General features: G+C 42.0%; 1 protein-coding gene across 3 annotated transcripts in view; it reads left to right on the top strand.

Annotated features, from left to right (window-relative positions):
• LOC111869517 (U4/U6 small nuclear ribonucleoprotein Prp3) overlaps positions 1–15,980 on the top strand; it is a 51,679-nt gene that overhangs the window by 15,083 nt on the left and 20,616 nt on the right. For all 3 annotated transcript variants that reach the window (XR_002843680.2, XR_002843679.2, XM_023861097.2), the window contains exons 7-11: positions 4,485–4,645; positions 5,361–5,446; positions 8,692–8,834; positions 13,754–13,968; positions 14,062–14,208. Coding sequence is in view for 1 of the 3 variants with exons in the window: in XM_023861097.2 (XP_023716865.1) it covers positions 4,485–4,645; positions 5,361–5,446; positions 8,692–8,834; positions 13,754–13,968; positions 14,062–14,208 (752 nt within the window). In the remaining 2 variants the exon portion in view is untranslated. The remainder of the gene's footprint in view (positions 1–4,484; positions 4,646–5,360; positions 5,447–8,691; positions 8,835–13,753; positions 13,969–14,061; positions 14,209–15,980) is intronic.

The raw sequence follows: 15,980 nt of genomic DNA, 5'->3' as shown, positions 1-15,980 counted from the left end.
ATCAGAAATTTATTTAAAAGCTGTACAAGAGCTTGGAAGAACAGAGCAATTGGTTTGCATTTTCACAAAGTGTAGTAGTAACAGTGGCAACTTAACATTGGACCTTTATGGCAATACATATTTAGTTTCCCTTCCATGCAGGCAACACATTTCAAGTTCAGCAAATCATATCACTTAAATTTTGTAGTGCATATTTTTGCTTATTTAAATGGCTGGAGCATACATTTTCCTTTGTTGCACATGTTCAGCATGTCTGGGCTGTTCTCTGTGCTGTGTGTTGTCATGTTTAGAAGAACTAACAATTTACAACACTCAGCTGTTTAGGTATTCATATAATTATCAGTTATTTTTTGTAGTGTAACTTCATTTGCGTGATGCAGCAGTGTGTTACTGCGTCACTGGGGGGGGAGATAGGTGGTGCTTGAAAATTGTATTCGCAACACACCAGCATTTGCACATAAAATTCTGATGTAGGGAGTCATTCATTGAAGCAATAGAAATGATTTGTGTGTTTCCCTGAGGTACTGTTTGTTCCACCTTGTCACAGAATCATGCCATTGATATGGTACAGTATAAGGACTTCTCAGTTAAGAATAGTATGGGGAGATCTAAGAGTGCATATTTTTTTAGTGTTATTTTTATTGTACTGAAAATCATGTTAGGTAGACATGGTTTGTTAAAGCAGTGGATTGTCAGTGATGCAGAACATAGCCGAGATGATTATATTTTGTCGGCTGTGTGGGAACTCCATGGGGGAAAAAGCATCAGCTGGATCCATATTCACATACAAGTGTTCATGTACTGGCATGAAGATGATTGAATTCTTTAACATAAATGTCACTGATATGGAAAGTGCAACCTTTGTCTGCAAATTGCTCTTTTGTTTTGGTCTTCTTGAAACAGTGTTTGCTGCAAACATTCTGTGGAATAAATTGAACAATGAGTATTTTCAAGCTTTTCTGGAAATATACAGTGCCCCACAGGAATAATGTCTGAGGATAAGGTAACTGGGTGAATATGCAGCCTCACCCCCCCCCCCATTCACTTTACACTCACCTCACTCCACTCACAGAGTTGGGTTAAGTTAGATGCAGCTTCAGTCACTGGGTTAAAGTAGACTTAGTTGCTCTCAATAAGTCATCTAACAGTGACTTTGAAGTATTGGTTGCCAGCTCACATCGGTGAACACAAGATCTCTCACAGGGTCATTAAGTGGGCCTTGGCTCCAACAATAGAGTCCACAAACCAAAGACAGCAACCACACAAACACTTTACACTTTATTATAATGCACAAGTTACATGGTTGAATAATGTCTGAAACTTTTATTGGGTATAGCCCTCTGTTATGGGCGACAAGCGTGACGCGCGTCTTTCTTATTGAGAGCCAGGGTGCGTCTGATTGAAACAAAGAACTGTGTACGATATCAAGCTATTGCTAGTATGATGTCACACTGGGTAACTAGCAATTCTGATTGGCTATACCACTGGGATGTCCCTAGCTAACTGCTTATGAAGCTCGCATCATACATCCTCAAGCAACAGGGGAACTCTGGAATTATAAAACTCAAGTCACGCCACATTGCGTAATCTTCTACTCGGTATGTAGTGCATAGCGTAATATAACGCGTAATAATATACGTAATTTTACAAATTCATAATTGATTAAACCTTATAAAAATACAATGGTTATCACAAAATTAATTGTATACACAAATTTGGTAAAGTATATTATTATAAAGGAATAATCGGTTATAAATGTACACATTCAGCTGTTGGAGAGGTTAGGAAGAACTAAAAGCTATTGTTATTTGGGGCATGGTGGATGAAATTACTATGGGATTGTCGATGTTCTAAATGACAACCATGTAAAACTGTAACAATTGTGTATATTGAATCGTATAAACTGAATTTACAGAATAGCAGAATACAGAATATATGTGGAATGTTCAAAAATTGGCTTGCCCTCCAAGGGCGGTTTGTTCCGCCGTGAGTGTGCCAGCAGGTTTTGCTCCTCCGTAGTAGGTGGAGCCTTACGGCTGTACAGCTGGCCTGTCTGGACAGTGATGTAATGCTGCATGCGCCGGTAGAAATGGCTGCCTCGGCCGGTTGCTGGAGTTGCGGCAGCTGCGTTCGCTGTCTGGTCGCTGGAGACTTGCAGCTACTACTTTGATTGCCTGGTCGCTGGAGGCTTGTGGCAACTACATCAGTTGCCTGGTCACAGTGAAGAGCTGATGCCTCTGACGACTCATTGCTCTAAACTGAGTGTGTTCACTGATGATTGCGAACTTTGGGCTCCGCCTTTTATACCATGCTCGATGGAGGGGCAAAACTTGCAGTTGCGATTGTGAGCACTGATTGGCTAGCGCATGTTATGATCTAAATGTGAGCTGGATGTTGAGTGCTTTTTAAATACAAGTGCTGCCAGCAATGTGATGTTCACTTAAGAGTGAGTGTTGTCTGTTAATCGGCGAAACAGTGTCACAGTATGTGGGATGTTCCCACATTGCAGTTGCTTTGTACCTAATGTGTAGGTAATATATTAATGTGAAAGTTAGTTAAATGTGGACTGTGAACCCCACATCTTATTGCATACAAAATCCTAAAGAGAACAAATTATTGTACTGATTAAGTTAAACTTGTTTTGTGAATGCATCACTGCATCTGATGTGGCCACTAAGAAAAGGGAACAAAGACAAATTTGTAAGATTTGAGGTATTCATGGCAGTGACTATGAAGAAAGCAGTCTTCTGGGATGTGGCACCTTGTAGATGTGGTGTTAACCGATGTTTCGGAGGAACGTATCGCCTCCATCTTCAGGGTAGTAGGAAAAATAAGAAAATCTGCAAGTGAAGAGACAGTGAGAACAGGTGCAAGCAGACTAATGTTGGAAATAAACTCGGTTATATGAGCGCAGGAAAGGAAGGGACAAGTCTACATGGGAAATCAGTGGAGAGGGAGAGGGGAAGGGTCTGGGGAGCTGGAGCAAGGTTAGAGCAGGTATAGGATATTGTGTCAGGGGAGAAAGGCAAGGTTAATGGGAGGGCATTAACCCTTAAGCTGGGGGGTTGCCGTGTGAGTCGGTCATGGACTGTGTGGCCTTGTGGATCTGGCGTAGTGTCCTGGGGGAGGGGTTTAGGGGGCAGATGAGAGGCTTCCATGACTTGCTGATACAAAAGCCCCCTTTTCTGTTCATATTGTCAGGATGGAATTCAATCTCAATGGCTTCCCTAATGATGTGATCCATATATTGGGTCTTCGTGGCGATGATGGAAGACCCGATATATGGATCACATCATTAGGGAAGCCATTGAGATTGAATTCCATCCCGACAGTATGAACAGAAAAGGGGGCTTTTGTCTCAGCAAGTCATGGAAGCCTCTCATCTGTCTCCTAAACCCCCCGCCAGGACATAACGCGTATACCTGCTCTAACCTTGCTCCTGTCCCAGACTCTTCCCCTCTCCCTCTCCACTGATTTCCCATGTAGACTTGTCCCTTCCTTTCCTGCTCTCATATAACCGAGTTTATTTCCAACATTAGTCTGCTTGCACCTGTTCTCACTGTCTCTTCACTTGCGGATTTTCTTATTTTTCCTTCTACCCTGAAGATGGAGGCGACACGTTCCTCCGAAACGTCGGTTAACACCACATCTACACGGTGCCACATCCCAGAAGACTACTTTCTTCAAAGATAAATTTGTTTCATGTGTTCTTCAGATGCTGCTACCCTTATAATAAAAGCAGCAGTTAATTCTTTGAAGGTATTTATTTATCTGCACCATATTCAGATTTCATAGTTAACACACTGGCTTAACAGAGTAGCGAAGCCATTTCAGGCGAAAATATCACAGAAGTGAATAATACTATCATCAAGCAAAATAGAGTCCTGTCAGAGTAGGTTGGTCCATGTCTCGATGGGGGGTGTAAATGGGGCACTCCATTCCCTCATTTGACTAACATCTATCATTTTTGTGTGTTATCCACACCATTCTGTAATCATAGCTTCTGCCTTGTGTACTGGCTCCCCAATGGATGCTGAACACCCATAAAATCCTTTAGGGGTATGATCTTAGTTGTTTTAAGGCCCTCTGCGGTTGTTTATATTTACCTCCACCCTCATAGCCTCATCTTCCCTCTATTATGAGAGCCACATATGTTAGTGTCATTCATGACGGGTTTCTTCCTCTTCCAGGATTATTACCGTATTTACGCATGTATAGGCCGCACATTTTTTGCCAAAAATTCAAGAGGAAAACTGGGGTGCGGCTTATATTCGAAATATTCGAAATCACACTTCATTTAAAAAAAATTATATTCCTAATTAGTAATACAGGGTGTAATACTCATGAAATAATATTCCAAGAAAATTATTTTTTCTATAATTTCTGTCTGAAAATTGTGCTGCGGCCTCTACACGCACACGGCCTATACATGCGTAAATATGGTATATTAACTGCTTAAGGCACACTCTGTTTATATGTTACAGGCTCAGTTGGAGAAGTTGCAGAATGAGATCTCACAAATTGCCAAGAAGACGGGTATCACATCAGCAACCAAACTTGCCCTGATTGCACCGAAAGCTGAGCACCGAGAAGAAGAAATTCCAAATGTTGAATGGTGGGACTCTGTTATTCTCACAGAAGAAAAGTAAGTTTAGCAACTAGCAAGGAAATGAATGCGTTGCATTCACTCCATAAACAAGGAGGAAAGCCTAGTATTGATACCATCTCTGTCTATCATGGTTTTAACTTGTGAACTCATATTTATATACGAGTTTTTTTTAAAGATCCATATTAAAACTTGATTATCAGATATGAATTATTGGGCCAAGCCTCTCAGGACTGATACTTTGTTCGACTAAGACATATCAGCTGACAGTGGCTTCACAGTTTAGGGCATGAACTTTCAATCAAGAATAACTCCAGTATGGGTGAAGAGGCAACTTCTGTTTAACCCATGAAGATGATGAGGAAATTGGGTTTGGGGATGCAGAATGGATTCATCTGGCTCAAGATATGGTCTAGTGGTGCTCTCTCTGTTGTGAACACCATAGTGAGTCTCTGGATTTTATAAAAGTGGGGGAATATCTTGACCAGCTAAGTGACTATTAGCTTCTCAGAAAGGACTGCAGTATGAAGTTGGTTAGTTAAATAACACTGCACTCAGCTTCTGCCAAATTCATCAAGGTTGTAAGAAGCCTCTCAGCTTGTTTCCAGCCTTCTTCCTCTGTTATGGTCACCAGTAGAATTTAAAAGAAATTTGCATTTGATTTTGTTTCTTGAATTCAAGTGATATTTGGTTATTGAATTAAATTGAGCTGTTGGTGGGTATTGATAAATTTATTTACTTATTTCTGTTACAGTTACAATGTGAAAAATGGGAAACCGCTTTTGAAGGAACCTGCAATAACAAATCTTGTGGAACATCCAATTCAACTTAGACCACCTAGTAAGTAATTCTCAAGATTTATTTTCTGTGTTCTGATACTTTCCCATGCATGCTTTCATTATTTTTTCTCATACACACAGAGTTTTCTTTCTGGGCATACTTAAACTATGGTATTTAAATTTCCGAAGTCAGAAATGCATCTGTTACCATTTTATTACAACTTTCAGGAAGAAATTTCCTATAGATTGCATTAAATTATTTACAAGTGAAGCCTTCATAAGTGTGTAAGGTGTAACATAACATGAGCTATGCTTGTGCTGCTCTAAGTCAGCATAACTAGACTAAAATAAATAACCCAACACAATATGTAGAAGAAAGCAATTAAATATGTATGAAATAGGCTGCAAGTTGACTCCTTGAACTTGTGTCAGTAGAAGCAGAGAAGGGGCTGCTATAGCATGTACCACATTTACACATGTATCATCTGGTGGGATTTAAGAGAATGAGTAGCAAAGAAATCAGTAAAACATGTCTTGTACAATTAATGCTTGAAGAGTACAGTGGTATGTATATGTACCATCTTGCTTTGACATTTGTAAACTCTGCATTTAACTCATAGAATGTATCACTTTGTTTCACATGATTCTCACAAGGAGTGATGATTATTTCCCAAAACTGCATTATAACACAATGATGTTTGTGATTGAGATCTAATGTAGTTCTGTGAGGTAAGTACTGAACATTATTTTATTTATATGGACCTCAGGCTTCTGAGATTTAAGTACATTGTGTTATGAAAGTATCAAGAATAAAGAAATGCAGTTCAATACAATTATAATATATTATCCCGATATTATTAATATCAGTGTTCAGTGACAGAATAGTTCAGAAAATGGCTGCACAGTGCGAGGTTGCAGCTGCACTCTTTGTCTTCCAAAGTAAAAGTATAATCTGACAGCAGTGCTACATTCTTAGGGCCAAGTCAGGGCTTCTTACATCACACATCTCACCTCCACTGTAGTGTGGAAACAGTAATCAGGCCATCTCCCTCCCATCTGCACAGTAAGAGATAAAAGCCAGTACATATCCTGTATAGTCTCACCTTTAGATAAAATTTCAGAACTGATTCTTGTGCTATGTATTTTTTTTAAGTCTCCTCTTTGAAGCTAGTCTTATGTCTTTCACCTGGAAGGAATTGAACTGTCTGAAGTCAGTCACTATGAAACTAGTAGCTGTGCTTTGCAAATGTTATGAAAGGAATAGGAGAATATTTCTTGCTGTTTAATGCCACCCCAGGGATTAAATTAATTTGCCGAGTGAAAGATGGATGTAGTGCCACAGAATTATAATGCACAGAACTCACATATAGATTAACAATTAAAAAAAAAGAGCTGTAAAAGATATTCACCAAAATTACGAGGGAAAGTCAATAATTATCCGCAATGCAGTTGTATTTGTGTTTCTGTTGGCAACACTGTCGTTTTGCGCAGCATCGCCATGCGTGGTTTCCTTGTCATTATTTCTGCGCAGGTTTGATGTTGCTAGGTCAGTTCCATCGTTGCTGCCTTGCTGTTAATCATGGTGGCTGCGTTTTCTGTTTGCACCAAAGAAGAGCAACGTTCAGTGATCCGGTTTTTGTGGTCGGAAGGTGTATCAGGGACCGCAGTCCATCAAAGACTTTCAGCACAATACAGGAACAGTGTTTTGCCGCAACGGAGTGTCAGTGAATGGACTGAAAAATTCAGAAATGGTCGCACAAGTGTTACACATGAGGAAGGAGCCGGATGACCATCCACGGCCACAAATGAGGACAACATTGAGCATACACGTGACATGGTTCTGTTAGACAGACGAGTGACTATTGATGAAGTGGCAAATCGTCTGCAGATTAGTCATGGTTCTGCCTACGAAATCATCCACAACAGACTTGGGTGTCATGAAGTCTGTGCAAGATGGGTCCCAAAACAACTCACAGTGTTGCAAAAACAAACGCGCTTGGACATCTGCCAACAACATTTGGATCGCTATGGTAACGAACGTGATGTCTTGTTAGACATAATCATCACTGGTGATGAAACTCGGATCCATCATTGCGAGCTGGAGAGTAAATGGCAGAGTATGGAATGGAAACATCCACAATCACCCAGAAAGAAAAAGTTCAAAAGCCAAGCATCTGCAGGAAAACTGATGCTTACAGTTTTTTGGGACTGACAGGGCCCAGTATTGGGAACATTATCAGGAGAGGGGCACGACAATAAACAGTGCTCGTTACAGTGAGATGCTTACTGACAGGCTAAAGCCTGCAATTCAAAGCAAACACCGAGGACTACTGTCGAAAGGTGTTGTGTTGTTGCACAACAATGGCCGTCCACATACTGCTCCCACACTGATGAAACCCTCCGGAAACTCAAGTTTGATGTAATGGCTCATCCTCCATATAGTTCTGATCTCGCCCCTTCTGACTACCACTTGATTGGTCCACTCAAAGAGGCATTAAGGGGCTGTCGATTCATCTCGGACCAAGAAGTGAAGGAAGCGGTGCATGCGTGGCTCGCTGCTCAGCCGAAAACTTTCTTTTCTGAGGGCATCAGGAAGCTTGTGCAACAATGGACCAAGTGCGTTGAAAACCAAGGGGACTATGTTGAAAATGATGTTAATGTAAGTTTTCTGTTTGTATTGAAATAAAATGTATAGCTACATTGCGGATAATTATTGACTTACCTACGTAGTTTTTTTTCAATTTCTGATTTATAATATTGATGAGAAATGAAGATTACAGCAAGAAACAACTTCTTATGGTTTTATCAGAAAGGGGGAATTCTAAGATCAGCTAAACAAAGGCAGTATTCATGGACAAAAATATTTATGCAGTAAAATCTGATGAACTGAAAAAGCTATTCTTTTCCGAGAACCCGCAGCCATGTCTCCACACAGCAAGTCGATTGGCATGACACTAGTGTTCTTTGACCACATGCAGTAATATTGTCATTGCTGTGATGACACAGCAGTTTCCTTGTGAGATTAAAATAGAAAATGATTGTAGGACTTTTTTAAATTTTTGCTTTGAATTGGCAATTACAGTATTTGGCTGTTCAAGTGACTGTGCAATCTTTTGCTGCAGCACCACGTGAATTCTGAGACTGTGAGACAAATAAATTTTGTTTTTCTTTCTGTTCCATTCTTTGTCTCTTTCATTTCTTCATATGCCCCTTAAGCATTATATTTGAAACATCATGCATGGCAGCAGACACATTCTGCTGCATGAGATGTGGCAGCGGGTAAGAGCAGTGTACTTAATTTTGCAGCGGATCCTATGAAACCTGTATATATGCCTGTGTTCCTCACAAAGAAGGAACAGAAGAAGCTGCGGAGGCAGAACCGACGTGAGGCCTGGAAAGAAGAACAGGAAAAGATTCGACTTGGTCTGGAGCCACCACCAGAACCTAAGGCAAGCCCCTTATCATTTTCCAGAATTTAAACAAATACTGATGAATTTATGAAGATTCAGATAAATGTAAATTTGGGCTGTTGTTCATCTGCTTAGTATTTTTCTCTACCCATAAATTTAATAATAGTATTGATAACACTTTGTGGGGGGTCTCATATTGGTGACTTATTGCAGTGACAAGATCAGACCACTTTATGGCGCGCATTTTGTCAGTGCTGATGATTCAGTCTGCTGTCGGCAGTTACAGCAGCAGTCTGTGAGAAGTGTTGTGTCCACTCTATGCTTCTGCCAGGGTCATTGTATAATGAATGAATTATGATCATGAACCATTACAGAATCACCAATATGAGACCCCACATATGAAGCAATTCTGTAGCTGCTGAACATGAGTGACATTTTTCAATACATTCCAATTTTGTTTAAAATTGAAGAAAAGTACATGGTGACCTTCATGCATTTTTGAGGGTACCTCAAGTGTAGCTCTTCAAAAATATGTATTGCAAGCAAGAATTGTTTTGGACAGAAGTTATAGAGAAGACTAAAACGTAAGTTTTGAGGTTTTCATGGCGATGACAATGAAGAAAGTCGTCTTCTGGGTTTAGGCACCGTGTATTCTTCGTTTTGGCCGATGTTTCGGAGGAACGTAGCGCCTCCATCTTGAGAGCAGTTGAATGGCTTGGAATGCGGAGAGCAGTAGCTGTGGTGCCTAAACCCAGAAGACGACTTTCTTCAAGACTAAAACGTGTTTTATATCCAGTGCAGTTCTTTTTCACAAATCTTATTAAGTTTGAGATAATTAAACAAAAGTGATCCAGTACTTACATATCTGAACATGTGTATTCAGCACTCAATAGTGCTGTCCCAAACACACCCAAAGATTACCTCAGTCTCACTTATTATTGAAAATTAAATTTCTCCCACCCAGAGTTTTAGGCCACAGGTAGGTAAATATATATTGTAATGTGTCTGGAATCCAGAAGAGTCACTTCTATGGAAACACTAGAATAGACCGTTACATAGGAAACAGCAGTTGCTCTATTGTAGTTCTAACAGGAGTCTCCACGGTTATAACAGAGGGTTCATTTGCATAGCAGCAGCCGAGGTTATAAAATGGGGTTGAATGCATTTGAACAGTTAGTCTGAATCCAACCGCCGAAGAAGATAGTTTGGCATTAGGCTCCATAGAAGAAGCAGTCTGTTATAAGCCGCCGAAGAAGACAGTCCAGTATTGCCGAGACATTGTGTAAGCAGTAATTGTAACACTGCAAGAGCTAATGATTGTAAAGTGTGTAAGGTGAGCGAGTGGAATAAATCTGCTACATCAAACACGGTGTAAACTTATTTGTAGCATGACACACAACACGCTACATTGGTGTCAGAAGTGTTTTACGAACTTAAACATGCGACGAGTGCAACGAATTATTCTGCGCCTAGTGCTACCCTACGAAAGGAAAAATGGAACATGTGTTAGAGCTCTTGAAGTCTATGCAAGAAAAAGCAGACGCCAACCAGGCCAAGGCTGACGCCCGACATGAACAGGCGGAGGCTGATAGGATGGCCAAAAGGGAAGAAAGGAAGGCACAGAGAGAGACTGACCGAAAGGAACTGAAAGAAATGATGGAAAGGATGATGCAGTCCATAGTGGAGCACCAAGAGGTACCCGGACAAGAAGCCATGGTGATGCTGGTCAAAGAACCCGTAAAAGAAACACCGAATACCCGCAATGAGACGTTGGCCTGCCAAGAGATGGAGGCACGTCAAGAAGAGGGAAAGCCGACCTCAGTGGAAACGAAACCTGAGGCAACACAGAGGAAAGAGGTCCCCGTAGTAGACGCCACGATAATGCCGGTCGGAGAACCGAGGAAATGGCGCAGGGACCGAAAACTGGCCGTGGAGCGCCACCGCCAGAAAGTGAAGGATTCGGCAGGGGAAAATCATGGGCCACACAAAGAATTGGCCATTGCCCACGGAGGAACTAACCGCTGCGTGGAAGTGGCACGGCAGAAAAAAAACTGCAGGAAGACATTCCGTCGCGCGACAGTGGCACGACGCTGGAGAAATGCCTCCAAGAAGGAAACTCCCCAGGGAACCTTCGGATGCCAGCGGAAAGAAGTGGCCGCCACCGGAATAAAGATAACATGCTGTGCAGGACACAGGCGTTACGGACAAAACAATGGCAATGTGGTAACTAGGATCCCCAAAAAATGAATGTTTGGCATGAGATATCAAACGAGACTGGAATGTAAAAGACGGCATCAAGGACCGAGGCGGCAAGCGGTCTCTATACGAGAAAAAGAAGAGAGCAACCGCCATCAATATTGGAGGGAGCAGCTCAAGACACCTACCACCAGCGGGAGAAATAGGGCCCGCCCATAAGACCCTCAAGAAGATGCTAGAGCTAAAAATCATGAAGGGAGCAGCTAGGACATTCTGCAGATTGCGAAAGGGGAGAGAATTGACACTGAGGAGGTATCAGCGTTTTTCGGAGCGTCAGTACCTGAATTGGACACTGTGGAGGGGTCGACCCCCTCCAAAACGGAAAAAGGAAAACGGTCCGTATGGGAGGAAACGGTAACATAGAAATACCGGCCTCCCCAACAAGGATGAATGGAGAATGGAAGTGAGGAATGAATGTAAAACAACGAGATCGACAAATCCTCGGCTACAGGAGTGCTCGGGGTGAGCACCACTGAAGAGAAGGGCGGATGCGGTAGAATGAACAGCGCAAAAAGACGCACAAAGGACACCAAGACCAAATGCAGACGTTGCCAGCAGAACACCGCGGAATCGAAACCGTGGGAGAACCTTTAGGCTGTTCGGGGACAAACAACCTTTAGAAGGGAGCAATGTAACGTGTCTGGAATTCAGAAGAGTCACTTCTATGGAAACGCTAGAATACACCGTTGCATAGGAAACAACAATTGCTCTATTGTAGTTCTAACAGGAGTCTCCACGGTTATAACAGAGGGTTCATTTGCATAGCAGCGGCCGAGGTTATAAAACGGGCTGATATGNCCAGGACGATGGATAAAGTCCAAAAACCCAACATATCAGTGTGTTATACACCATCGTCAGAATCCTATAGTAACTACTTATAAAACGGGGTTGAATGCATTCAAACAGTTAGTCTGGATCCATCCGCCGAAGAAGATAGTTTGGTATTAGCCTCCATAGAAGAAGCAGTCTGTTATAAGCCGCCGAAGAAGACAGTCCAGTATTGCCAAGACATTGTGTAAGCAGTAATTGTAACACTGCAAGAGCTAATGATTGTAAAATGTTTAAGGCGAGTGAGTGGAATAAATCCGCTACATCAAACACGGTGTAAACTTATTTGTAGCGTGACACACACAACACGCTACAATATATTTACTCAAAATATAAATGATCATGCTGTAGAAGTCATTCTTGATCATAATAGGTCAGTCTATACAGATACAAATATTTCAATTATTTCAGCAGTAATTACTGTTCCCCTCGTTGGTGTCTCCACCTTATCGTGGTGAGGGTGTTTGAGTATGCCAAGGACCCTGAGAGCTATACCAGCGGTAGCGTAGCTACTGGCAGGGCCTCCCTTGCTGGACAGGTCAAAGGGTAGGCATCAGACGAAGAGAGACACCGAAAACTGATGCCGGAAGCAGCGTCATCAGCGGCGACTTGAAGCACAGAGAAAATGATGCTCGAGATGCTCGAGATGGTTCAAGTTCGTATAGCAACAGGCATGACCAGAGTGGTTTGAACGGTTGTTTACTGCGATGTGGAAAGCAAATGGAAAAACTACCACATTATCACTATTCCTGGATAGTCTGTTTCCAAAAACAGAAGATCGCATTAAGTGGAGAAACTGTTTTGGAAGAGGCTGTGGACCTGTCATCTGACAGATTACTGATGAATGAATGAATTACTGTTATTCTTGATTTAGCTTACACTGCGTCAGAATCAGATTTTCTTTATTCTTATAATACATTGCTGTATTACAGCATGTTTTTCAAGCATATATTGAACAAGAAGAATGCCATCTTCTGGGATGAGGTGCTGTGTAGATCTTGTGCGAACTGACATCTTGGAGGAATGTGTCACCTCCATCTTCAGGGTAGATAAATCTGTGAGTGAGAATGCAGGAACCTGCTCACACTGGTTCCTCACTATTGGATTTTTCTACCCTAAAGATGGANGGGGGGATACGTTCCTCCGAATTGTCGGTTCACATAAGATCCACACAGCACCACATCACAGAAGACAGCAATCTTCATAGTTACTACTGTGAAACCCTCAAATCTTACATATACTGCACAAGTTATATATATTTAATTTTCTTGTATTGTATAATAATTTTGAATGTGGTCTAGTGGTCAGAGTTCCTGGGTTCGATTCCCGGCGCTACCAGATTTTCTGAGGAATAGTGGGTCTGGAACGGGATCCACTCGGCCTCATAAGGATAAATGAGGAGCTGTTTCAAGTAAATAGGGACTCTGGTCTAGAAAACCGAAATTAATGGCTGTGGGGATCCGATGCACTGACCACATGACACCGTCTATCCGCAAAAGTTGGCACTAACTTCATCGACAAGCTGCGGTCACTCGATCGGTATAGTTCGCTTGTGGACTACAGACCACGGAAGCTGTAGTATTAATTGATTGCTTATTCAGTCTTGCTAGTCTGTGGGCCCCTTTTGCATGTTATGAAAGAAAGTTCTTCTGATTGAGCACTTTTTGTTTTTTTATTTTCTGATCATTCCTGTTCGCACAGACCACTGTTGTCTCTCCCAGTGATAGGTTACAAACATGTCCAAGCCTTCTTGGCCATGGTGAATGGAAAAATTAAATCTAGTAACCAGCATAAAACATAGTACAGATAAAGTGTCACATTACAAGCATATTGAACTGGTGTTTTATGTGAAGTTATGTTTCCTCTGTGTATAGCTGAGGATATCAAATTTGATGCGAGTGCTGGGGACAGAAGCAGTTCGGGATCCAACCAAGGTAGAAGCCCATGTACGAGAACAGATGGCTAAGCGCCAAAAGGCTCATGAAGAAGCAAATGCCGCGAGGAGGCTGACTGCTGACCAGAGGAGAGAAAAGAAAGTGCGCAAATTAAAAGAGGACACTACGTTAGGTGTCAGTGTAGCTGTGTACAGGTGCTGTAAACATTTAATATTTAATTTTTTTTGCACTTCTGTACACTATATTTAGCACATTTAATGTGTAAAATGACTTTGTTTCTATTGCAGGGTAAAGGAATTGTCAAATGCATCAAAAAAATTTAAGGTAGAAACAAATGCCAAGCAGCTGTTTATGACTGGCTGTGTAGTATTATTTAAAGACTGCAATGTTGTGGTTGTGGAAGGTGGTACAAAGCAGCAAAAGAAATATAAAAGGTAAGTTGGAAGGTGTAATTTATGAAAATTGTGAAAGGTTAATGGAAGTTCAGAATCTTAAGATGTATAGCTCTGTGGTAAGTAGAAGGTTGGAGGGAGAGAGAAGAAATTGGCGATTCTTAACAATATTGAACATCTATTTTGTATTAGTTGCAAGGACCCAGGCCTTGCCTGGGTTAAGTTGGCAGTGTCTGTTTAGACTGAACACAGCACATTGAAATGGTAATGATTTGGCAAAAATTTCTTTGGTGTCCCATACAATAATCCCAGACAAGTCAGATTCCTACACAAATGCAATTACAAGTCATGTTATTTCAAACGGCAATAGCTTCCCCATAAAAATCTACATGAATTTATTTTTATTATGCCTATAGTAATTTATCATATGCAGTTGTTCATATTGTGCTTCAGTTTTTAATACCAAGTAAATACAAAGACAGTTTTTACATACCTATATATGTGAATATATGAACCAACCAACCAAATCTTATTAACAGTATCTAGCATTACAAGCACACTAAAATGCTCTTATATGAACCTTCCTTTGGTATCCCTTGCAACAGCGTAAACACTCTATAGTCTTTACAAAATGCAATTGGAAGTCACTTTATTCAAGGTAGCAATGGCTTGCCCATGAAACTGCATATTAATTTATTTTTATTGTGCTTATGGTAAATACACTCAGTGCCAAAAGTCATGGGATAGCAGTATGTAAATTTATTTTTAAGTGGCGCCACCGTCCCATGATGGCTTGGGAATGCCCAGAGCAGTATCAGTTGTGAGGTGTTCTCTCGTGAGTCAGGTTGAACACTGGCCAGTCTGCTCATGGCAAGCCGACATGAATTATCGGAGTTTGAATGGGGCATGATAGTGGGTGCCAGGCGGACGAGACATTCCATTTCTGAAGTTGTGCGGTCATTCAACATTTCTCGATCCACGGTATCACGTGTGTACCGGGAATACCTTGTGGAAGGCATTTCCACCCACCGTGGACAGCGCAGTGGCCGACCACGGCTGCTTAATGATCGTGACCAGCAGCATCTAGCTAGAATTGTCCGTGGTAACAGACAAGTGACACTGGCTGAAGTCACATCCACAGTCAATGCAGGAGGTACCAGATGCATATCCAGCAGGTCAGTGCACCGTTCTTTAGCTTCTATGGGATATGGGAGCAGAAGACTGACCAGAGTGCTTCTGTTAACACCACGACACCGGACACAGCACCTCACCTGGGCTTGTGGACCCTGGAGGATTGGCAACACGTGGCATGGTCCGATTAGTCATGGTACCATTTGTTTCTGGCGGATGGTAGGGTTCAGGTGTGCTGCAGACCTCATGAGGCCATGGACCCCAGTTGTCAACAAGGCACTGTGCAGGCTGGTGGTGGTTCCATACCGGTGTGGGGTGTGTTCATGTGGCATGAGTTGGGTTCACTCGTCCACCTAAACATGTCATTGACCGGTGACCCATACGTTACACTGCTTGGTGACCATTTGCAGCCCATCATGGACTTCATGTACCCCCACAATGATGGGATATTCCAGCAGGACAGTGCACCATGTTATCGGACCAGAGTTGTCCAGAATTGGTTTGAGGAGCATTCTGGAGAGTTCCGACGAATGGTGTGGCCACCACGTTCGCCCGACATGAACCCAATCAAGCATTTATGGGACGTAGTGGAGAGGTCCATTCACACCCAAAATCCTGCACCTACAAATACTAGGGAGCTGTGGGCGGCTATCCAGACAGCATGGCTCAACATCTCTCCAGAG

This window comes from Cryptotermes secundus, unplaced genomic scaffold (genome assembly GCF_002891405.2).
Source record: "Cryptotermes secundus unplaced genomic scaffold, Csec_1.0 scaffold10, whole genome shotgun sequence".
NCBI lineage: Eukaryota > Metazoa > Arthropoda > Insecta > Blattodea > Kalotermitidae > Cryptotermes > Cryptotermes secundus.
The sequence above is the reverse complement of the archived record's forward strand: the minus strand, read 5'-3'. Positions and strand labels throughout refer to the sequence as shown.